The 24,163-nt window shown below is 52.2% G+C and overlaps 1 protein-coding gene across 7 annotated transcripts in view; it reads left to right on the top strand.

Moving 5' to 3' along the window:
• Positions 1-24,163, top strand: part of RAB11FIP3 (RAB11 family interacting protein 3) — an 80,511-nt gene that overhangs the window by 31,413 nt on the left and 24,935 nt on the right. For 3 of the 7 annotated variants that reach the window (XM_053957566.1, XM_053957567.1, XM_053957569.1), the window contains 2 exons: positions 9,223-9,314; positions 21,206-21,393. In XM_053957566.1, the coding sequence (XP_053813541.1) occupies positions 9,223-9,314; positions 21,206-21,393 (280 nt within the window). Of the gene's footprint in view, positions 1-4,268; positions 4,336-8,996; positions 9,105-9,222; positions 9,315-15,693; positions 15,772-16,468; positions 16,546-21,205; positions 21,394-24,163 lie in introns of those variants that run through there. The other 4 variants (XM_053957568.1, XM_053957570.1, XM_053957572.1 and 1 more) reach the window with 4 other exon arrangements.

Below are 24,163 nucleotides of genomic sequence, written 5' to 3'. Positions count from 1 at the left end.
CTGCAGAGCTGTCAGCTCTTTTCTCCCGAGGAATCCAGTCAGTCCAGAGTTATTAACAAAGGGATAATTACTCAGCCAGGACCTCTGCTCCTCCCTGCTGGGCTCTGTCCCAGCCTGGGGGCTGGGACTGCACCTGGGGCTGGGTGACCTGGCACCCCTGTGACACCCTGACAGGTTGATGTGGCAAAAGCTTTTTTCTCCAGAGAGTTTCCTTGGACAGGAGAGGCTGCCTGTGATGTGGATTTCCTGGAAATCAGGGCTGATTGGGAAGCAGCTGTCTGGGTGAGCAGCAGGTGGGATGGTTCCAGTGGGCATCCACACACTGGGAAAAAACAGATTCCCAATTTTCTGGTGTTCTAGCTGAGCACAGCTCACATTATCTCACTTCCATTCTGCCCATCCCAAGCTGTGTCCCCTCCTGGCCTGGTCCCTGTGTCCCTCAATGTCTTTCTCCTTCATGATTCTCTTTTCCAAGCTCTTACAGTCCAAACTGCTCCTGTAAATCAGTGGCAGTTTATTCCTCTCTACAACAGGAACGACTCCCGTTAACAAGGCAATAGGAATTTTTATTAATGTAATTAATAATTGCAGAGAGCTCAGCAGAGATGATGTGACAGCTTCTAATAAAAACACCCCTGATGAGGGTGGGTAATGGCTTGTTTGGACCTTGTTTCCATGTTTGGAATTGATGATCTTGGAGGTTTTCTCCAACCTGAGCAATTCTGTTTGTCACCTCTCAGCCCCTCTGTACCTTCCTGGAGTCCTCGTACTCTGAAAAGGTCCAATTCCTCCCTGTGCTCCTTCCCCTGCAGGGGAGGGGTCAGGCACAGACAATGGCTGGAAAAAGGATTAAACCCCAATTTTACGGGACCCCCCTCCGTGATTTTGGTTTATTTTGGGTGATGTTTCCTATCCAGAAGCCAGTGGGAGCAAAAGCACTTGAAAGAATGCATCTCCCCTCTCCTCCAGTGACAGGTGGCACATGGTTTGGCTCTGCTTCCATGGGATTTTCTGGCAGTGTTGGAGTTAGGGGGACAAACAGGGAAGAGGATTCAAACATACACCTTCAGGAGCATTTTCCTGTTGCTCTGCATAGCTTTTAGGGGATTTTGGAGGACTGGGACTCCAGACTGCTCTACTGTGGCCAAGCAGCAGGAGGGCACAGGGGCTGCTCAACCCTCCCTGTAACACACAGGACGTTTTGGAGCAGCACAATCATTATTTCCAAGAGATGGCTCAGAACTGTGGAACACCACCTTGGGGAGAATTCTTCCTACAGATGTAGTTTAGTCCCTCTCCTCTTACATATTTTTTTGTCCCCAGTTTCCCCTGAACCCAGGCTGGGTTCTGGTCAGTACCTAGAGGGTGAATCTGAGATCAGAGGCTTTATAAATAACTTTATAAATAATTTTCCTTGGTGATTTTGCAGCTCTGCTGTTGAGGTTGGAGCCTAGGCTGGCACAGGGGGTGTCTGTAGTGCCTGCCCAGGCTCACAGCTCTCCTGTCCAGCACATCTTTTCCAGAGGCATGTGGGTGGTTCTGATCTAAACCACTTCCCAGGGCTCAGTGACAGCTTTGGAGAGGCTTGGCATTAATTGTGGTCAGTTTTTGGTGTGGCTAGTGGAGGGCAGAAATGGCAAGTGAGACCTGACTGACAAATACTAATGCCTGAATATCCCAATATTCAATATTCATGATCCTCTTTTCCAAGCTCCATCAGCTTGGAAAACTTCCATCATCCAAGCTGATGGAAGTGCTGTAGGTGTTGAAAATGTTCCCTTTAATCCCTGTGGGTCTGGAAGCTGTGCCTGGACCCACTCTGGCATTGCTCTGAAAATGAAATTCTGCCATGCTTGGAGGTAAGAACATTGTGAGCATTTCCTGGGCCCCGGGTTGGAAGCTCTGAGCTGGGGAGGATTGAACTGGGTTTAACTCTTATCCTCATTTCTCCATGTGGGAGCTTTAAGCTGGAAGGCTGAAGCCTTCAGGATGCAATGGGGGCATCCAGTCAGTCCCAGCCTGTGGAACTGCCTGCTTTCTGCCTGTGTTATTTGGGGTGTCACAACCTCTGGTCCATTTGAGCTCCTGAGTCAGGGTTCTCTTTAATTTTATTTTGCTTGTGCGAGAATCTTATATAAAGATAAAAAGATAAAATCTATAAAAGAATATACAAAATATAAAATATTTTCTCTATTTATAATATATTTATATAAATATAAAATTAATATAAAAATAGAAAATATATAAAAGAAAATATATAAAGATAAAGACATAAAGATAAGATACCTAAAGATAAGATTGTCTTCTGTGAGCTCCTGGGTGCGGAGCATCTCAAGGAGTTTCTGCTTCAGGGCTCTCAAACCCTTGACAGGAGAGGTTGTGTCAGCACTGATGTGCTCCTGGAAGCTGACTTGGGATGTTCTGCTGGTTCCATGAGCTCCTTCAAGAGGTCCTGCCTCAGTCTCTTCACAGAGCAGGGAGTGCAGGGCCATGGGGTGAGCTTTGCAGTGCCAGGTTAATGGTTGGGCTCAGTCTTGGAGCTTTTCCAGCCTTCATGATTCTGTGATCTCTGTCTGAAAAATCCATCTTTGTTTCCAGAAGTGTAGAGATTTGGAAGTAGAAGGAGTGAAGGAGCTGGAGGACATCAGGAGGTCTCCTCAGCAGCAGCAAGTGCTATTTTGGAGGCTCAGTCTCTCCATCAGAAAGTGGCTCTAAGCCACTTTCTGGTGGCCCCAGGCAGCACCTCATTTTCCACACCTCCAGCAGTGAGCCTTTGTTCCTGCACAAGCCTGCAGGAATCTGAGCTGGTCCTGATGACTGGCACACTCTGAAAAGACCACTCAGATGGCTGGGAATTAAAAATGAGACCCCGTGTTTTAAACTCAGCACAGATTCCAAGTGTTAAACTCAACTCAGCACAAATTCCGTGTGTTAAACTCTGCACAGATTCCAGCTGTTAAACCCAACTCTGCACAGATTCCAGATGTTAAACTCAACTCAGCACAAATTCCGGGTGTTAAACTCTGCACAGATTCCAGCTGTTAAACCCAACTCTGCACAGATTCCAGGTGCCAGGGGTGGCCTCCTGCTCTGTCTCTGGGCCAGATGCTCACCAGGCCTCTGGGATGTAGGGAGGGCAGCTGGATTTGTGCCTCCAAAGGGCCTCCATGCCATGAAGGGAATTCCTTTCCATGCTGTGTCTGGAGGAGGCTGCAGGGCCTGTGCGTGGGAAGGGGATCAGAGGGAATGTGTGATGAGCCCTGGTCAGTGAGAGTGATGCTCAGGAAATGAGGGACTGCTGAAGAGCTTTAGCCAGGCTTGTGTAAGCAATCTTCATTCTGCCACTGCCTCCCTGGGAGCCTGGGCTGCCCTTTGTTCCCTCCCCTGGGGCATTTTTGGGAAATGATGGTTTGCAGTGAGTGCTCCTGCTCTGTTGGCCCATCTCGGGGGGAAGCTGAGCTCCAGGGGAAGCATGGAGCAGAAAGCTGCTCTTTGATGGGAGTATCAGATTATAAATGTACTCCTGGGCCACTCTGGGGAAGGAAAAGGTGGGTGGGTGTGATTGGTGCTGGCTTTAACCCACAGGGATCACACCACATGGGTGCTTAAGCACGAGACCCTGAGCTGCCTCTGGAAATCACAGAATCACAGAATCATGAGGTTGGAAGAGACCTCCAAGATCACCAAGTCCAACCTATGCCCTGACACCTATGCCCTGACACCTCAACTAGACTATAGCACCAAGTGCCATGTCCAGTCTTTTTTTAAACACATCCAGAGATGGTGATTCCACCACCTCCCTGGGAAGACAATTCCAGTACTTTATGTTCTGGTTTGAAAGCAAAACCAGTGAGAGACTCCAAGTCAGAAATACAATTTAGTGGGAAAAGGGAAAAGAAACAAAATGCATGCAATAATACAAAAGGAAGACCACTGGCAAAGTCAGAATACAACCTGACACCCCTTTGGCCAGTGCGTTGGTAGCAGTCCAAGTTGGAGTGGCAGATGTGGTTTCTGTTGGAGCAATGGTCCTGTAGAAAAGGTGTAGTCGTCCACTGGAAACCCCAGCTGTTCCTCTTAGAAACCTGTGGGAAGGCTGCCTCTCTGCCCAAAAATCCCAGAATATATCTAGGTGGGGATGCCTAGCTCCTCTCCCCTGGGCGGAGCATCTCACAGTGGGCTGATGTCATTCTGAGTCATGGGTGGGTCCTTGCTCACCTGTTAAACAGAAACGGCTCCTGGAAGGAGTTATCTGCGAGTCCTGTGGCGAGACACTGATGGGCCCATCAACAGGAGATAAGGAAAACTGCCCAGAAGACAACTTCTACTCGGATGGTAATAGAAAACATCCTGATTTTCAATCTCAGACACTTTATTATTCTTTCAGTGAAAATTTTTTTCCTAATATCCAACCTGTACCTCCCCTGATGTAGCTTGAGGCTGTGTCCTCTTGTTCTGTCAGCGCTGCCCGGTGGAAGAGACCGACCCCACCTGTCTGCAGCCTCCCTTCAGGGAGTTGTGGAGAGCAATGAGGTCACCTCTGAGCCTCCTCTTCAAATGCTGGATAGTGGCTTCCCCTGTGCAGGATCCTCCTGAATTCCTGCAACTTTTAAATCCTTGGCTGTGTGTCTCTTGTTTTCCAGCAGCATTCCCAGTAAGGGAGCTGGATTTATATCATTTTTTCTCCCTTAAGCCAACCAGAACTTGGTCTTGCTCCTATTTGGGGTCTGTTTTATTCTGTGCCATTCAGGCAGGTTCCAGGCCTTATTCCCACACTGAACAGTGCAGGTCTGTGAGCTCACAAAATCCATCCTTGGATGATTGGAATGACTCGGAGTTGGAGGCTCTGTGGCTTGCAGCAGTGTGTACAGTGTGTTGGTAGATGACTTAAATGCTCCTGAAAGGCTCTTTTTCTAGGTCACTCCTATATGAAGCTGATAAAACTGGCTCTGTGTGACCCATGTGTCACTGCTGTACCCACAGCCCTTCACTCAAGGTGCCTTTTCACTGTGATCCTGCCTTCTGGAAGCAGTTTTTAGAATCTATTTCAGGAGCTTTATCCCAGAACTGCTGTTCCTGAGGGTTCCTGGGAGAGCCCAGGTGACTCTGGCAGACCTGAGAGCTCTGAAGCTCAGCAAGACATGGGAAGAGGTCTCATCCACCCCCATGGAGAGCCCATGGAATTATTCAGGTTGGGAAATCCCTCTGAGATCGCTGAGACCAACCATTCCTCCAGCACTGCCAAGGCCACCAGTGACCCATGTCCCCAAGTGCCACATTCACATGGCTTTTAAATGGTGGCTTTCAGTGACAGGACAAGAGGAAACAGCCTCAAATTGTGCCAGGGGAGGTTTAGCTTGGATATTGGGAATATTCCTTCATGGAAGGGGTGGTCAGGCACTGGGCCAGCTGCCCAGGGCAGTGGTGGAGTCCCCATTCCTGGAGGGATTTAAAAGTTGTGTGGATGTGGTACTTGGGGACATGTTTAATGGTGGCCTTGGCAGTGCTGGGAGAGCAGTTGGACTTGATGACCTTAGAGGGCTTTTCCAGCCTGAATGATTCCATGATTCTGTGGTGGTTTAGCAGTAAAGCTGCCTGGAAGGTCTCTCGGAGCCTGATTTTTACCTTTAAGGTTTTTGGATGTTTATAGATGTGACTGGCCTGGCAGCGGGAGTGATGGCTAGAGCTGGAAGTGCAGGAGAAGCTGGTCATGGACACTCAGAGGACAAAAGGCAGTCCCTGATGCCACCCCCAGCCCTGGGTAAACACTTGGGTTTGAGCAGAGTAGGGCAGAGGTGAGCCCAGCTGTTGTGACCACATCAGCTCTCAGTGGGGAAGGAGAAAGAGAAATCAAGATGGGTGTAAGCAAGGAAAGGCTGTGGTGTGAGGGGCAGGGACAAGGGCATGTGAAGCACAGCAGGGGTCAGCTGGGACTTGACTTTAATGTCCAGGGTGGAGAGCAGAGGGAACATGAGGGTCTGAGCTCAGCCTGTGCCACAGATTGGGGCTATTGAGTGCTGCTGCTGGTGGCCCACAGCCATCCCTGGCTCTGTTCCTGGTATGGGGGGAGCAAACCCCTCCAGCTGTCACCACGTGGCTCCCTCTGCACCTGGGGACAGTGCTGTCCACATGGGGAGTGCCACTCCACACCGAAGGTCTCCAGTTTATTGGCTCCCAGGGTTTTTTGACTCTTTTGGGCAGGAATTTGCGAGCTTGATGCAGGCTATTATTGTGCTGGCATACTTGCAGGCTCTCCATGGCAACTCTCCCTATACACAAAGCACCATATGGCTTTTTTTGGAGGGGGAGGGAATGAATCCAGCAGAAAAATCAACCCTTGTTTGTGGTGCTGTTTGTCTTTGCTCTCTGTGACATGTGGGGAGGTGGAAACATGGAATGCTGGCCATGCCACCACGAGGGTGCAGGTGACCTCTCAGATGGCCTTTCCAGGATTTTTAAACTGGAATTTGCTGTGAAAATAAACCCATGGTACACAGAGACCCCCTGTTTGGGCTGGGCTCTCTGCACACAGGTGGAGCAACAAGGATCCCATTGATGCCCAGCATGTTCATTCCCTGAAGGGCTGGGAAGGCTCCAGAACCCCTGGTTTGGGCAGGAGCTGGGCAGGAGGCAGGTGATGGATGGCAGGAGCTGCCTGTGCCTGCGCTCTGCCCACGCTTCATACCCCTGATTCCAAAGGGAAGCCTTCACTTGCCTGCAAATCCTCCCTTTTCCAGCCCCTCTGGAAAGAATGAGGAGAATAAATATCTTTATCTGTGTCTGTAGCAGAGTAGGAAGTGTTTGTGTGTCTACTTGGAGGGGGAGGAAAAGAAATGATGAGGGAATAAGGAGAAGGGAGCAGCCTGTGCCTTTGGGGTGTGGTTCCAGGGGCTGCTGTGGGGTGCAGCAGGATCTCTGGAGATGCCTGGAGCTGACCACTCACTGCCTGTGTGTGCTGGTGGGCAGGAGCGGTGGCTGCCTGTCCCCTCTGGGTGGTGTGACACAAGTTGCCTTCCAGGAGCACTGTTTGGTTTTAGTTTTGCCCCAGATGTGGGCAAAGGCTCCTCTTGGTAACACCCACTGAGGTGAGCAGGTCACTGTCCCCATCCCCTCCCTGCTGCCAGCCACCAGGCTCAAATCCCAGGATAGCACCAGGGATAATTAATGGGAAAACTCCAGATTGTAGGCTCAGGCTCACAGAGGGAGGGAGCTGTGCAGGTGGGGACAGAGGGACATAGAGGAGGGGAACAGTGCCATCTTCGGATTATGGAACCATTAAGGTTGGGAAAGACGTGCAAGGTCATCAAGTCCAAGATCCTCCTGTGCCACCCCAGCAGTCAGAGCAGGAGGTGGCCTTGCCCCGAGCAGGGTGCAGGCAGCAGCAGCATTTCCAGCTGTATCCCAGGGCCCTGCTCTGGCTTTGCAGCTGGAGGAGTGCTCGGAGCAGCACCACTGCTGCTGCCACAGTGGGACAGCAGTGGGATATTGAAGGCCGAAGATGTGCCCAAGAGCACCTTTCCCCTGCTGCAGCCCTGAGCCTGTGGAGCACAGTGTTGGGTATGGCACTGGAAAAGCAATTTGGGTCATTCCTGGAGTGGATTCACAGCCTGACCCTGGGAGTCAGGCCCAGGTGAGGGCAGGGATCATTTCTTGGTGCCACATGTTCAGCTTCCCCCACCCCAGGGAACTCCTCAGGTTGGTGGCTCCAGTATCTCCTGGGTGCCCACCTGTGTGTGCATTTAATGGTCAGCTGAGAGGCCCTGGGGACGGTATTTAGGTGGAGATGTTGCTGCAGGCCTGTGCCCTAATCAGAGATCCTCAGAATGCTTGGGTTGGAAGAGACTGTAAAATTCATTTCATTCCACAGGCAGGGACACTTTCTACCATCCCAGGCTGCTCCAAGCCCCATCCAGCCTGGCCTTGGGCACTGCCAGGGATCCAGGGGCAGCCACAGCTGCTCTGGGCACCCTGTGCCAGGGCCTGCCCACCCTCCCAGGGAACAATTCCTTCCCAATATCCCATCCATCCCTGACCTCTGGCAGTGGGAAGCCATTCCCTGTGTCCTGTCCATCCATGCCTTGTCTCCAGTCCCTCTCCAGCTCTCCTGGAGCCCCTTTGGGCACTGGAAGGTGTCCCTGGATCCTTCTCTTCTCCAGGCTGAGTACTCCCAGTGCCTTGACCAACCCCTAAACCCTCGACCTTTTACCAGATGTATGAAATGACCACAATGTGATTCCTTAATGAAAAATGGCCTTTCTTGATACCTGGAGAAGGGCCCAGAGCGGGAGCTCTGCCTGTGCCTCTGGATGAGGCTGGCACTGTCCCATCTGGGCAGCCACAGCGGGACAACCTCTGTGCCCCTTTGTGGGGTCTGGCATGGGGCTCTGAAGGGCACAGAGAGTGACCCCTGTCCCTCCCCAAATCCTTGTGCATTCCCTGGCAGCACGGCCCGGTGCCTCCTCCTCCTCTCCCGGCCCGGTTCCTCGGCAGCAGCCAGGCCCGGTGCCGCAGCCATGGCAGCTCTGAGGCGTGTGGGCTTGAGCCTGCTGTTTATTTTGGGACTGCAGCACCGCTCCCGATTCGGCGCCTCCAGCCTGGGATCTAGGCCGCGCGCCGGATTGGGCATTAGCTGTTGCTTGAGGGAGCGCGGGGAATTCTCACTCCCTTCCTCGCTGGAAGGGCCGGGAGCAATGCCGCAGACGGGGCTGTGGGGTGGGAGGAGGAATTCATTTTGAGGCTCTCTCTGCAAAGCTCCTGGTTTTGTGCGGATGCTCCTGATGCGGGTGGCCGCGGGAGGAGCAGGCGCCGAGGAGCTGCAGCCTGCCTTCCCCGCTGTTCCCATGGCACTTGGCTGTCACACACACATCCCAGGCATTCCCTGCCCACAGCGGGATTAAAGCCTTCTGGGAGAGGAATTAAAGGATGCAGGGAACGGGGCTGGGGAAAGGAGTGGAGGGCATGGAGGGGTAGGGATGGATCCAGGAGCTGGCCCCATTGGAGCAGCAAGGGGATTTGTGGCAGGGAGAAGCCCTGCCATTGCCCTCAGCCCCGGTGCAGGTGGGATGCCTGGGAGCAGAGGCCCTTCCTGAGGGCTGGAGGCACCGGTGCGTGCACACAGAAGTTCCTGTCCCACCGCTGCCACGTCTCCCAAACCCACCCTGGGCACGAGGGTGCAGATTTCCCTCCGGGTGATTGCAGCTGTGTGTTTTTTACCCCGTGCAGACCCTGACAGCCAGCTGTATGATATGGGATATACCCCCGAGGAGGAAGCCCCGGCCTGCCCCGATGAGTTTGATGACTTCGTCACGTTTGAGGCAAGTATGAGCTCTGTTCGTTCCCATAAATGTTGGCTGCACGTGGAGTGGGATTTGGGCATGGAGGCTCTACCTGGGGAGAGGGGAGTTTGCTGTGACAGGGCTCAGGGATGCTTAACATGTTGAGACAAATTCAGTCTCTGGGTGACGGGCCCAGAGAACCTGCACCAAGGTGGTGCTGTTTAAGTTAAAATTGGTGTTGATAAAACAGAAAGAACAGAGCACGGTGCTCTGGGTGGAAAGGGAGCCCCTTTCTGTGGTGAAACACTGGTGACACGGGAAGGGGACCTGCTGTTCTTGGGTTTGTCTTCCTGCTGGAGTTTCTGAGCCTGGAAAACCTGAGCTTGATTTTGAGATGTACCAGCAAGGAGCCTACCTGAGAGGCACAGCTGAGTGGTGGGATGTTGACATTTGGTGCTGTTCGGCCAAGAAAAGGCAGAGCAGAGGACAAAAATCTAATTTTCTCTCTATTCTTGAGCTTGATGAAGGCTGTTTCTCTGATTTGGGTTGTTTTCCTCTAGTTAAAGCCTCCATGCCTTGGTTCCCTCCTGCATTTCTTACCAAAGGGGCACATTGCAGCAGTGATCCTGCTGTTCCCTGCTAGAAAGGACAGACCTCTTGTCTGTGCCTGGGGATTTTGGGCTTGGCTTGGAAGGCTTCACCCATTCCTGCTCTGTGCCTTCCAGCCTGGAGCAGGAGGTGCTGCAGGAGCCTTGGGAGCAAAGGGATGGCTGGGTCCTTGTCCCACATGGGGACCGAATCACTCCCCTCTGCTTTTTCTTCTCCAAACTTGCCTCTTCACACCTGTGTCGTGGTAGACTGGATGTTTTTGGGGTTGTCCTGTGCAGGGCCAGGAGTTGGGCTCTGATCCTTGTGGACCCCTTTCCACTTAGGATATTTTATGATTCTTTGTGATTTTTATCACACTACTTGTTGCTGGCAATGAGACTCCCGACCTGCTTTGTATTTGCATGCAAATATATTTATTTATATTTGTGTGTATTTTTGCTCGGTATAGTCTGTAGTACATAATTTTTGACTCATGATTTCTTGATGAAAGGTTAATGATAGCCTGGGTGTTAGGCAGCTGGTCCTAAAATCATGGAATGATTTGGGTTGAAGGGACCTTAAAGCTCATCCAGTGCCACCTTCTGCCATGGGCAGGGACACTTTCCACGATGCCACATCACTCCAAGCCCCATCCAGCCTGGCCTTGGGCACTTCCAGGGATCCAGGGGCAGCCACAGCTTCTCCAGGCAAGGTTGAATATTGGTTTATTTTTCCTTTTTGAAAGGTAGTTCAAAGCCCCAGGAACAGCTGAGAAGTGGGACAGGAGGGCAGGCAGGGAGATGGATTTCCATGTTTTTTAGGTGATGCAGGGTCACAAATGTACATTTTAACACTGGACTGAGCAATGTGGAGGCTGACAGGAAAAGGCTTTCACTTTTTGCTCCTCAGACCTGTATCAAGGGACCATCTTGCCTGAGATTCCGAGCAGGGATGTTTTCCAAGGGCTAATTTAACACAGATGAGCTCTGTCAGCGCTGGGAGCTATTCTGGGCAGCAATACCAACCAGGCAGGTGTGTGCCCCACTGGGATGAAATACTTCTGCTGCTGGGCCAGCCTTTCCTTGTAAAGACAAGGTGACCCAAAGGGAACAGGTGATGAGTCCTGAAATCTCCTTTTCCAAAAGATCTGAGTAGATTTTTATACTGAATTCAGTGTAGTCATCTAAGGGACAGCTCTACGTTTAACATGCTGGGGAAGAATTATCCTTGTTGTCTTGGATACATGATTCAAAATAATTTCCAGCCTGCCAGGATTTTGTAGAGGTTCAGCAAATGAGAACATGCTCAAGAAATACCACTCAGCCTTGGGAGTGTAAAAATAAACTGGAGTCTTGGGGCGAGGGGGTTTTTGTTCTCTTCTGGCTGAGCCGTGAGCTCCCAACGTGCCTTTTATCCCACATGTCCTGGAGTGCTGTGCCTTGGAAAGCTGGAGCTGGCCCAGGGAGGGAGAAGCCATGGTACAAAGCATCCTGCTGGGAGCAGCAAAGGTGTTTTCCTCATGGGAGCACTGGGGAAAGAGCTGGAGAGGGCTCCAGCAGACCCTTCTTCCTTAGGTGCAGCAGGGTATCAGCCAGGCAGAGAATAGAATAAACAGCTGTTCCCAACACCTATAGTCCATCTTGCTTGGATTCTCCAGAAGAGATTGGGGGGGGGAAATCACCTTTAAAAGTGAAACCATCACCTTTCCTCAGAGTAAACTTCTCACTGCACCAAGCAGCAGTTTGGGCTCTGGGGTATCGCCGTGTCAGCCCTGGGAAGATGCTGCACCAGGACACACAGCTAAACACACCCTAAAACACACCCCAGAACACACCTGGGACATCTCAGGCACTGTGTGAGCCCCTCTGGCTGTGGCAGGGCCGTGGGGTGAAGTGGCACAGCTGGGATTTCTCCTCCCCTGTCACATCAGAGCTGAAGGAGTTGCTGCATTTGCAGAAGTGCTGGGAGCAGTTGTGGTTATTGAGTGGAGCACTGGCTGTGGTCCCTCTTAAACTGCCCAAAATCCCAGTGGCTGCTCAGCTCTTCCATGTGCTGGGGTCTGACAGGAGCTTTTCTCCTCAGTGTTTGTTCAAACAAATGTAAACAAGTGCTTTAAGCAGTCTCCAGGAAAATGTCTTCTCTTTGTTAATAAGGTTGCTCTGCTTCATGACTCATGTCCTCTTCTGGTGGCTGTCATCAGGAGAGCTCAGCATCCATGGAAAACCCTGAGAGCCCAAAGCTGGGGACTTTCACCCAGAATTTGCTCTCCAGAGAGAACCACCAACACCTGCTTCCTCCAGGAGAAGGCTTTTGAAGGGGACAAGGTGTGAAGTCAGGAATTTGTAATGTTGGATACCGCCCCAGTTCAGCCACTGGTGTGGCTCTGGGTGTGCTGTGGATCTCCTGGCTCCTGATGCACCATTCCAGGAGTGTCCAGCAGACAGGGCTGTCTGTTAAGGTGCTTCCAAAGAGGATTTCTGCTCCTGTGGCTCCACTGAGACAGCAGCTCCTCCAGCCACATGGCTTCTCATGCCTCAAGCTGGGCTTGCAGGGTGCTCATCCCAATCCCTGCAGCTCTTCTGTGACACATTCAAGCCTGGGCACCCAACTGGGAGCAGGGAGAGCATCACCTGGCTGGGATCACCTCCCAGTGTGTTCCTCCTGCCTCAGGTGTGAGCGTGGTGGTTGCTGGGTGAGAAACCACCAAAAACTAATGACAGCTTTCCTGCTTTGTCAAAGTCACGTTGAAGGGAGCTTAGAGCTTTTCCATCTGGACACCTGAGCCCTGTTTTCCCAGGCTGGGCTGGCAAAGCTTGGCTGCTGACTGCCTGGAAGGTGGGAGTTCTCCTTGCCTCCCTTGAGAGCTCCTGTGGTGCTCATGACTCAGTGCTGAGGCACAGGACTCATTTGGAATGCTCTGGGGAACATGGAGGGGAATTTGGAGTTAGTTTTGTTGGGATCATGGAAACATTATGGCTGGAAAAGACCTCCAAGCTCAGCCATCAGCCCAGCACCACAACCTGGCACTCGCTGTGCCTTGCCCTAGGGTGAGGGTTCTGCCCCTCTGCTCTGCTCCTGGGGCAGGTGAGCCCCCTTGGGCAGTGCAGAGTGGGAAGGATGACTCTAGAAAAAGGAAAATGAAGCATGAAAATGCTGAGATTGGGCTGGGATGGGCATGGAGATGTATAACTTTAGGTGGGCTGGAGGAGAGGCGCAGCCAGTGTTCTGTAAATGCTGCCTGGGAGCACCATAAATATCCCAAATAGGGATTTTTAGCCCTGGGAACTCGTGTTTTGGGCCAGCAGGGTCAGAGGAAGGCTCTGGTTGAGCTCTGCAGGACAGGGCAGCTGTAAATCCTGCGGATGCAGTGCCTTGTGCAGGACTGTTGCCATCTGCTGGGCAGCTGCCGTGGCTCCTGCTGGAAGCAGCCAGGAAAACACATTCTGCACAGCCACACGAGGGGAATTTGGCTTTTCCTGGAAGACTTCACTGGCCCAGGCACGTCCCCTCTGCTATTTGTCTAGCAGGGAGTTGTACAGCATGAAAGGAGTGGATCTGGGGAGGAAAATGGGACTTGGGCAGGTCCCAAGTTTTGTGTATTTTGGGAGTAGGAGCTACTCCTGGCTCTCCCAGCCTGCTTGCCTACAGGTGCAGCTGGGAGAACTCCAGCTCAGAATATTCTGTGACATTCTGTGCAACACTGAGCAGCAGCTTTAAGGCCAACACATCAACTCTGTGAAACTTTAACTCTGTTAAAGCCAAGATTTTTTTCCATGTTGAGCAATTGTATTTAAGGCTTCTTGGAGGGCAAAAATCCACATTGCTGGGTTTCTCCAGCTGCTCAGAGCTTCTGTAAAGGGGACCAGGGACTTGCAGGGCCCCAGCTGTGTGTTGAAACACAGAAGCTGTTGTGGGAGCCCGCAGGGACGTGCTCACAGAGGTGTCACTGTCATTCCCGGTGCCTTGTGTTTTGCAGGGAGCCCACGTGGGGTGGCTGTAGGAGGCTGCTGCAGGCTCCTTGTGTCCCCTCCTAGTAGCCCTGTGGACCTTCTGAGCCCTCCTTTCCTAGTGCAGAATTCCCAGAAAGATACTTTCCTTCCCAAAGGCAGAGCTGGGCCTGGTGAGCACAGAGCTTTTGGGAGGGCCCTGCTTTGCAATCTGTGGCCTTTTAGGTGAGGTTTTTTTCTCCTCTTCCTCTCCACACCAGTGTTACCACAGGGTGCATGTGTGGCAGGGGCCGGCCAGGTTGAAAAGATGGGGTTGAGCTTTGTAACCTCCTCTGAGCTGTCCAAGGGGGCTCAAAGCACCAGGACAGACCTGGGTTCAGCTGTTCCCTGGCTGTCCCAACCCAGGTGTGAAGATCTGCTGGTTGGAATGGGGACATGGAGGTGAGAGCTCAGGTTTTCTGTACCAGTGCCATTCCCACTGTCTGGAATGGCCTCAGTAGGCCTCTGCTCACAGGGCTGACCCGAAAGCACCATGAATGAAATGCTCACAAACCCCTCTCCAGGGGCTGCCTGCTGGAATTGCTGATCATTTTGTCCCAAACAGCTGGTGGACTTGAAATCTTGCAGGTGGCTGGAACTGCAGGGCTGTGGAATGTGACAAATACAGTTCAGTGCCTGTTCACCTGTCCTTAGGGAAGCACATGGAGCCCTGAGCAATGTTCCCATTGTTCCCAAGGCCTTTCTGCACTGAGAGATGAAGGGCCATGAGTCCCGAGGACAGCAAATGAACAGTCACATATTATCCTTTTATTCACAGAATCCTGGAATGGTTTGTGTTGGAAAGAACCTTAAAGCCCACCCAGTGCTACCTCCTGCCATGGCAGGGACACCTTCCACTGTCCCAGGTCACTCCAAGCCCCATCCAGCCTGGCCTTGGGCACTGCCAGGGATCCAGGGGCAGCCACAGCTGCTCTGGGCACCCTGTGCCAGGGCCTGCCCACCCTCCCAGGGAACAATTCCTTCCCAATATCCCGTCCATCCCTGTCCTCTGGCAGTGGGAAGCCATTCCCTGTGTCCTGTCCCCAGTCCCTCTCCAGCTCTCCTGGAGCCCCTTTAGGCCCTGCAAGGGGCTCTGAGCTCTCCCTGGAGCCTTCTCTCCTCCAGGTGAGCACCCCCAGCTCTCCCAGCCTGGCTCCAGAGCAGAGGGGCTCCATCTCTCCCAGATCAGTCCATGGTGATAATTTGATATCTTAAAACCTGAAAATACCAAGGAAGTTAATTTATTGTGTGGATTCCTAACTGTGTAGAGGGAAGGGTGAGAGTGTAAATGGGACAGGGATGTCCCTGAAGGCAGGACCCAAGTGCAGGGCTATGGTGAGAAATTTCTCTGCTGGTCAGAAGAGTTGAAGTGTTTGCCCTGTAGGAAATAGGCTGGAAGGAGTTTGGAAAACAAAGTCCTTGGAGCCTTATCTTGAACCACAAGCAGATTGTGTGAGATTGGGAACGTGGGAACTGGGCTGTGGGATACCGGAGGGCCGGGAGGTGAGGGGGCAGCAGTGCAAGCAGAGGTGTCTCAATAAGAGTTTGAGAATTAAAACGGGCAGGGATTGGTATTTCCCGATTAGTTTCGGTGTCTGATTTTGGGCTCTCAGGGGAGTTCAGATGTTCTCCGAGGTGCTGAGGCACAAGCAGAGGAGCACAAGGGCCGTGACCTGCTGTGTGGAGGAGCAGGTCCAGGCAGGGCTCGGGTTAAAGCATAACTCCTTCCTGCCGTGCTCGGAGCAGGAATCTGGGCTGGCCCGGGCTCGGCTCGGGAGGTCAGCTGCTCCTCAGGGCCCGGGACACTCGGGGCAGCGCTGCTGAGCAGTGCCCTCTGCTCCGAGCTCTGCGCCTCGGGAGCCATGTGGCCCGCAGCACAGCGAGGATAACCCGGGGGGAAAGGGAGAACGGGCTTTGGGAAGGTAATGGAAGGAAATCGGTGTGTTTGTGCTGGGTAGGCAGCGCTGAGGAAGCTTGATGTACGTGTGGTTTCTGCGGAGAGGAAACAGAAAACCTGAGGAAACCCTCAGAACCTGTGGGTGCGAGCGGTGCCGAGGCCTGCGTGTGCCGAGGGCTGCCATGGGGAGGGGGAAATCCCACGGATCAGCTCTCCCGCTCCCTGTTTGCAGGGACAGCTCGGCCGGGAGCTCAGGCAGGGTGGCATTGGGGTGTTTGTAAACCTCTTTTGGGGTCAGTATTGTCGCTGCCTGCCAGAGATCACCCTCAGAGTCACCAAAAGTGCTTCTGACCTGCCCCTGGCGAGCAATCCAAGCTTTATTCATCCCTCTATTTGTGCCTATAAGGAAGGAATTTGTCACTTAACGCTTAATTATTCACCAGAAACACCGGGAAGGCCGAGATAAACCGGGACAGGTCGCCTTCGGATTCAACCTTTTTCTTTGGGGATGGATTCCTGGGAAGTGTGAGCTCCTGGAGCAGGGCTGGCCGAGCGGGGCTCCCAAAAGGAGCTTTTATTTTGGAATCCAGGGGAGCGGGAGGAGGCTGCGGTCGCCGGCAGGGAAGTGTGCCGGAGCTCCTGCTCCTTATCGGCCGCTCGGGAACAAAAGGCGCTCTGTTGGGACTCCAGCTCGCTCCTTAAGCCTCCCGGCTCCCCTGGACTTTGCCTCCCTCCTGCCTCGCAGAAGCAGCTCCCAGAGCTGGCTCTGGCTCTGGCTCTGGCCAGGATGTCTCCACAGGTGGGTTTTTGCGAGCTGACACAAAGTGAGGAGGGATTGGATTTCCAGAGGGAAAGGGCTCAGCTCCGGAGGTGCCGGGAAGGGGCAGGTTGGGAATGCACCTGACTTGTTATATGGGCAGATCCACCTGATTTCTTTTTTTTTTTTTTTTCATGGGAATGGTTTAGATTAAAAGAGGAGAGATTTAGATGGGATTTTGGGAAGGAATTGTTCCCTGGGAGGGTGGAGAGGCCCTGGCACAGGGTGTCCAGAGCAGCTGTGGCTGCTCCTGGATCCCTGGCAGTGTCCAAGGCCAGGTTGGATGGGGCTTGGAGCAGCCTGGGATAGTGGAAAGTGTCCCTGTCCATGGCAGAGGTGGGACTGGGCAGAACTTTAATGCCCCTTCTAACCCAAACCATTCCACAATTCTGTGATTCTGTGGGCTGTGGTGTAACCTCACACTCTTCTCTGCCCAGCTCTCCCTGGGGGAGCTGGACCAGCAGGGACAGTGCCTGCTGGTTTTTGGGGTGCTGGGGACAGCCTGCCAGGTGTGGTGTTTTGGGAGTTGGTTTGGGGTTTGTTTTTGGGCTGGGTGAGTGTTTTCAATTTGCCCCAACAGATGCAGCACATTTCTCTTGCCCAGCCTTGATGGAGTGTAACAACCTGCACTCCAGGGGCTGAGCTGTGCAAGTTGCCTTCATCCAGGGCTGAGCAGAGGCTCCCTGGCTTCCCTGAAAAGCTGGCATTGCCTGGGTGTGTGGGAAAAGGGCAATATTGGGACCCAAAGGTGGCAGGCCCCAAAGTGGCATTCCGGAGGCTGAGCTGCCCTGGGGTGTTGCAGGGCTTTGGGGCCAGCTGCATTAATGTGGGACTGTAAGCACAACTGTGTCCCTTCTCCCTGGCTCCCAGCCTGGCACTGTCATGCTGTCTGGGCCACAGGGTGTCCTTGGAGGGGGGGTTTTGTAGCTGATCTATCTCCTCTGCATCCTGTGCGCAGTCAGGGCTGGATTCTTCAGAAACAGGCTCACACTGCTGGGAAAACAAGAGTTGTTTTTCCTTTTCCTTGTCACTCACCTCCCCTCCTAACCTTCCGAGTGTTTGTGTTCAAGGACAGCAGAGCTTTGGGATGCCAGGACAGCTCCAGGGACAGCCCTGCCTGGAAGGAACCTCCCTGGGAGCCAGACTTTGCCCTCCTTTCCAAGGCAACGCCTTGGCAGAGCTTGTACTGAACCTTCTGTCCCTGCCTGGACCTTGCAGGTGATTCCCAAGAGTCCCTCTCCTCACACTGCAGCAGCTTTTTTATAAATCCATATGGTTTTATAGCACTTTACAACATCTAATTAGGTAATCTTTACTCCCATATGTCACCAGATGCCTGGGATGGATGAGCTGCTGCTGGAGAAGACTCTAAAGGCACCTCACCACCTCACCTGTCTCATCAGGGCACGTTACATCATCCCAGTGCTGATTTCACCATTTATTTCCTTTTAGAAGCAGGAGTGCTCACCTGGGCTCTCAGATCCCTGGAGTTTCCCTGAGCAGGCAGAGATGCCTCTTTGTCCTGCCAGTCAGGTGTGGCTCTGGGGAAATACCTGCTGGAGGAGCTGGATTTGGGATTGGGAGCCTCTGTCAAGCCCTGATCCTGTTCCAGCTCAGAACTCTGCGTGTGCCTGAATCCCAGTTTTAATGTCTGAGGTTTGCCTGAAGCACTTCAGGGTGTGTTTTATTTGATAAAAAATCAAAATGCACTGATATTGGTGATGCCAGCCCCACTCTGAACGTGGCACCCATGTTCCCGGCAAGTCCTCTGGGGTGGGTGTAGCCCAACCTGGCTGTCCTGAGCCCGTGGATGTTTTTTAAGTGTGTATTTGGCTTTTTTTAAGCTGGAAAAAAATGTTTACTTTCTGTTCACAGGAAGGCAAAGCTGGCTGAAGGAGAGCTGTGGCAGGGGGGTTTGAAGGGTCAGTGCACAAACCAGCTGCTCATGAGGCCATAAATAAGAACTTTCTGTACCCACACACTTGCCCAGGGACAGAGATTTGGCTCTGTCAGGCATTTGGCAATACCTGAACCCCCTTGGTTTGCCTGTCTCCTCCTGGCATCTCTTCTTGAGGTTTAGTTACTGATTCTGTGGTGAAATGTGCAGCAAAGTTCTCCACGCTTGTGCTCAGGAGAAGGACTTTGTTTACAGTTTCAGCTGCTTCTTAACTCATTGTCCACACAGGTTTAATTTTAATAGGACTTCCTTGCTTTTGAAACCTCATCTAGGCTGGTATCACAAAGGAGAAATACAATTTTTAGGTAATAAATTGATGCATATCTTTGGTGTGGCTGAAGGGCAATGGTTGATGTGCTGTGCTGGTGGCTTCTCCTACTCCAAAAGGGTTGCTCCCAAATCCAGCCTGTCCATGCATGTATTTCCCACCAATAAGGTGTTTTGGAACAATTTTGGTAGAGAAATCATAGAATAATGGAATGGTTTGGGTTGGAAGGGACCTTGAAGGTCGTCCTGTTCCAACATCTGACTAAGGGCACTGTTCAGCTCCTGGTTTATTTCATATTGAGAAGGTCAGCAGTAACCACAGCAGGGTTTCTAATCAAATTACTTGTGAATTGGAGTGTTTGGAGGTTTTTTGGCTTCTTTCAATAGTTGTCTTTACTCTGTGCTCATTATAATACTTCAATTTGCTCATTATAATACTTCAACCTGTGCTTAAATTTAAGTGAGAAGGAGGGGGGCGGGGTTGGTATTTAAAAAGCAGCCTTTATTTTGCAGTGTGCAAGCAAAATTCTTTCCAATTTGGCACGAAATCTTTTTCAAACAGGCAAGAGGGAGGGGAATGTGCAGCTGGGGGTGGCTGCTGTCACCTCTTGGGCTTTCTCTGTCTGTGACCAAGCCAAGGCAGGTCAAGCCTCTGCTTCCCCTTGTCCCTCCTGCTGGAGCATTAATGGTGTTTCTAGAAAGTGCAGCATAAATCCAGTAAAGCACTTAAGCAAGTCCCAGCTTTAGATGTGTAAGTGGTTTTGGTGGATTTATGCTTTTTTTAAGTGGGTGGGGGATTTAGAGGCTTTTGTTTCTCTCTAGAAGATAGGCACAGGCTCTGCCCTGGTGGAGTTCACTGACTTCAGACTCCAGCCCTGTGCAGGTTTGTGTTGTGTTTAACTTTAGGGAGGTGTCCTGCAGGTGCTGGTGTCCACAGGGCAGGTGGAAGCTGAGCCAGGCTTCCAAGAGGAGCTCCTGGCTGTGTCCATCCTCCTGAGTGTGGTGGGCACAGAGGCTGGGAGAGCAAAGCAGGGCTGGACTGAGTCACTTGGCTGCTCCCAGTGGCCACATGGAGTGGGAGTTGCTGTTATCAGCTCTCTCTCCATCCCTTCGAGGCTTTCTATCCCTTTTTGCCCCTGGAAGTGTCCAAGGCCACGCTGGGTGGGGCTTGGAGCAGCCTGGGGTAGTGGAATAGGCAGGGAGTGGAATGAGATGGGCTTTAAAGTCCTTTCCAATCAAAACCACTCCATGATTTTATGAATACAGTGCTTTGAGAAATGTCATTTTCTCCAGTATCTTTGGGGAAAGCCCTGAAAGCTGTTCTGTACACCCTGGCAGAGGAAAAGGGTTTTGCTTAAGTCATGCCTGCATTCAAACTGCTGCTGTTCTGCTCTGCTGCTGTGCTGGAGGGGCAGCTGAGTGCGTGGGATCCCACCAGGTGAACCTCAGGTGGAGCAGATGGCTTTCCATGAGCAGCTCTTCACCTGGAGGCCAGGCAGGAGGGTTCCCACCCCTCTGCCTGACCCCTCCAGTGATAGGGGATCAGCTGGAGCTCAGCACCAGCCATCCCAAAATTCCTTGATTTGCTCCGAGGCGTGCTGGGGAAATCCCCAAATCTTAGGAGAGGGGCTGGCACTGGGAGGGGTAGCAAGAGCTTTTGGGGGGGTTCTCCTGCTACTCCCATGGTTCTCCAGAGATCAGGATCAGAAGGGATTGTCCCTGCCCGTGTGTGGGAGCAAACAGGCAGCACTGACGCTGAACTCCTGCCTGGGGTGCAGAACTGGAAAACTCAGTTCTCCTTGCTCGTATCACAGTCTCTTAAAACACAAACCCTGCTGCTTTCCCAGAGCCTGCTCAGTGATGGATTTGAGATGCTGCTCCAGCTGATGTGTGGAGATTTGAGTCCCTGCAAATCAGAAGCTGTAATGAAGATTTAGAAACAGTTTATTTGCTTTTGAGGGATGGAAGGTTTTACCAGACAGGACAAAAAAAAAAAGGTGCTCCAAGAGCTAATTGGGAGTTTTGAATGGTGATTTTTGCACGAATTCAGATTAATAATAACATGTCCTCTTGGAATGGGCTGGGAGAAAGCAGCAGTGATGGGATCTGCTGAGTCAGCAGTGGGTAATCCTTCCTGCCCTGGCCAAATCCATCCTGGCTCACAACAAAACCTCCCTCCAACTCTTGTTTAGTCCCTCTTTCTGTGATCTGCTTCCCAAGCCCTGCAAAGGCTGAGGTGCACCCCGTGGTGCCCACAGGGAGCACCTGGGCCTGGGGTGATTCCAGAGGTTGGATTCCTGCGCTCAGAAATGCAACACAGCGAAAATTCCCTCATCCACGTTTTGTCCTGCTCTGCCACGAACCCACGCCAGCTGTAGGATCTTACCATTTTGTTTCTTGTGTCATTTTTTTAACCAGGCAAATGAGGTGACTGACAGTGCCTACATGGGCTCGGAGAGCACCTACAGCGAGTGCGAGACCTTCACGGATGAGGACACCAGCACCCTGGTCCAGCACGAGATGCACGACGAGGTGGAGACCGACAGCGCCATCGACTCCACCGTGCACTCGGAATTCACGGATCCCATCGAGGAGCCGGAGCATGGGTGAGGAGCAAACCTGGGGAGACACAGCCCGAGGGTTTCACATCCAGTGGGCCGAGTTTGTCTTGCTGGAACTTGGGTTGTTCTTCTGATGCCTTGGGAAGGCTGACCTAGAGCAGAGACTAGATGGAGTTAAAGAATCAAGTAGGGATTTATTAGAGGCCTCAATGGATACACCTTGGGCAGTACAAGAGCCCAGCCAGGGCTACACCTCAGGTGAACCAAAATGATCACAAAATGCACAACTGGTCACGAGGTCTCACATTTTTGTAAGTTCTGCTCCATTTGCATATTGGAGTTAATTGTCCAATTATAGCTTCAGCCCATGAACTCCCATCCTCCTTGTTTTTCTCTCTTCAGTCCATGCTAATCTGCTCTTGGGCCTGAGATTTGGATCATTTGTCCTTGGTCCCCAGCTAGAGCAGGAATTGTTTTGTCTCCCTACTCTGTGAAGAGAGTAGTTATCCCCTAATATGAAGCCCAGACCCACACGCTAAAGCAGCACAGAATCTGAAACATATAAAAGCTAAAACCTGAGGCATCACTTTGTGTTTGTAACAACGTGCAAGACCAAAATAGCTCTTCTGGAGGAATAACGAGAATAATTAGGCTGGTTTGTGTAGGCTGGTTTGGAGCCCGGCCTGGCAATCTCTTTGAGTTAATCGTTGCTTGCCTTGGGAGATCTTCTGTACCCTCATTAGCATCTTTAACCTCTAAAATAGCTTCTCAGGTGATCCAAACACCTGAAAGACTTGCAGTTTTTAATCTATCACTTAAGCCAGAAACACAACATATAATTTTCCAGTCAGGAGGGGAACTCGTTCTATTTTTGTTTTCCCTAAAAACATGCGTGTGCCCTTTGATGTGCAACCACCTCCTGTAATAACTGGTTTGAAATCTCTGCCTGGAGCACAGAAATGTGAGCCAAGATCTCCTTCCCCGGGTCTGAACTGCTGCTGGCGAAACTGCTCGTGGGCCCACCCCATTTTTGGAGGAAAAGTGGGGTTTGGGGTGAAACTGGGATGCTGGCAGGCAGCAAGGCAGGGAAGAAGTCCTTTAGGATCAGAATCAGAGAATGGTTTGGGTTGAAAGGGATGTTAAAGCTCATCTCATTCCACTCTTTGCCATGGGCAGGAACATCTTCCACTAGACCAGGTTTCTCCAAGTCCCATCCTGGATACGTCCAGGATTGGGGCAGTCACAGCTTCCCTGGAAAATCTGTACCAGTGCCAGATTAGTGCCCCAAGAACACCAATCTACACCAAAACCTCTGGAATCATCTTTGCTTAAGGTCTGTAACACACAGGATGAGGTTTGTCCCAAAACACAAGGCCCAGGGTTGGTGCTCCAGGGAGTGCTTATAGCTCCAATGCTTTTTGGGAGCTCCAAGCTTCCCTCCCACCCCAAAATCCCATCTGGGGACGTTGGAGAGGCAGCGAGCAGCGCCGTGCCCCGGGGCTGAAAGGGTGCTGTGGATTAGAGCAGAAATGGGATTATCCAGCTGGGCTCTTCTCGCCACAGCGGGCCAGCTCAGTGACAGTTAAATTGGGAGATAATCAGCTGTGAGCTCCCTGCCAGCAGCACAGGGCCCTGCAGGGTCATGGCAGCCTGTGTGCGCTCCCGCCCGCTGGGGAAGGCAGCCTGCCTCGGATTCACCTGCCTGTAGGTACAGAACTGCCTGGGGAAACGGGGCTTGGGACATCAGCTTCTTCCCTGGGCTTGCCAGCTGTGGGGTCAGCAGGACAGGAAGGATGGGCTTGTTGGAGAGAGTCCAGAGGAAGCCACGGAGATGCTCCAAGGGCTGGAGCCCCTCTGCTCTGGAGCCAGGTTGGGAGAGCTGGGGGTGCTCACCTGGAGAAGAGAAGGCTCCAGGGAGAGCTCAGAGCCCCTTGCGGGACCTAAAGGGGCTCCAGGAGAGCTGGAGAGGGACTGGGGACAAGGCATGGAGGGACAGGACACAGGGAATGGCTTCCCATTGCCAGAGGGCAGGGATGGATGGGATATTGGGAAGGAATTGTTCCCTGGCAGGGTGGGCAGGCCCTGGCACAGGGTGCCAGAGCAGCTGTGGCTGTCCCTGGATCCCTGGAAGTGCCCAAGGCCAGGTTGGACAGGGCTTGGAGCAGCCTGGGACAGTGGAAGGTGTCCCTGCCCATGGTAGGGGGTGGAATGGGTTGAGCTTTAAGGTCCTTTCAACTCAAACCATTCTGTGATTCCCTGTTACCCTAGCTGTGGGCTTGGGAAGGTCAGATGTCCTTTGGTGCTCTGTCCAAGCACAGTGGGGCCTCTTCCCAGATTGTTAAATGTGTGCAAATTCCAGGGAGCCAAAAACTTATTTTGATTTATAGATTTGAAAGATTTGAAATGGGAACCTGTGGGAGTGCTGAGGGCTGGTTTTGGTACCATCAGACCCCACACAGGAGGACACCTCTGTGCCCAGGGACAGCCAGGGAGTGCAGTCCCCCCAGCACAGCTGCTGGGCTGAATCAGAGCTTCAGCATCACTTCTCAGGAGCTCTCATACCTGAAATGGTTTGAGCTTAAAGCTTGTTTAGGCTGTGTGTAGTGAAGATTAGTTGGACTCTGGATTTTGAAACTGCCTGAGCCTCAAGGTGGGAATAGGAAATATAATTTACTGCCCAAAGCACCCAGGTTGAGGGTTTCCAGGTGCCTGATCAGATCTGCATCTGTACAGTGCTTATCAAACCACAGCCCCAAATTTAGAGTTCTGGGCTTGGGTTTTGCTTCTGAATTAACAACACCACCCCCTGGCTTCT

This window comes from Vidua chalybeata, chromosome 16 (genome assembly GCF_026979565.1).
Source record: "Vidua chalybeata isolate OUT-0048 chromosome 16, bVidCha1 merged haplotype, whole genome shotgun sequence".
NCBI classification, from domain to species: Eukaryota; Metazoa; Chordata; class Aves; order Passeriformes; family Viduidae; genus Vidua; species Vidua chalybeata.
Note: the sequence above shows the minus strand (reverse complement) of the source record. Positions and strands in the feature narration are given on the sequence as shown.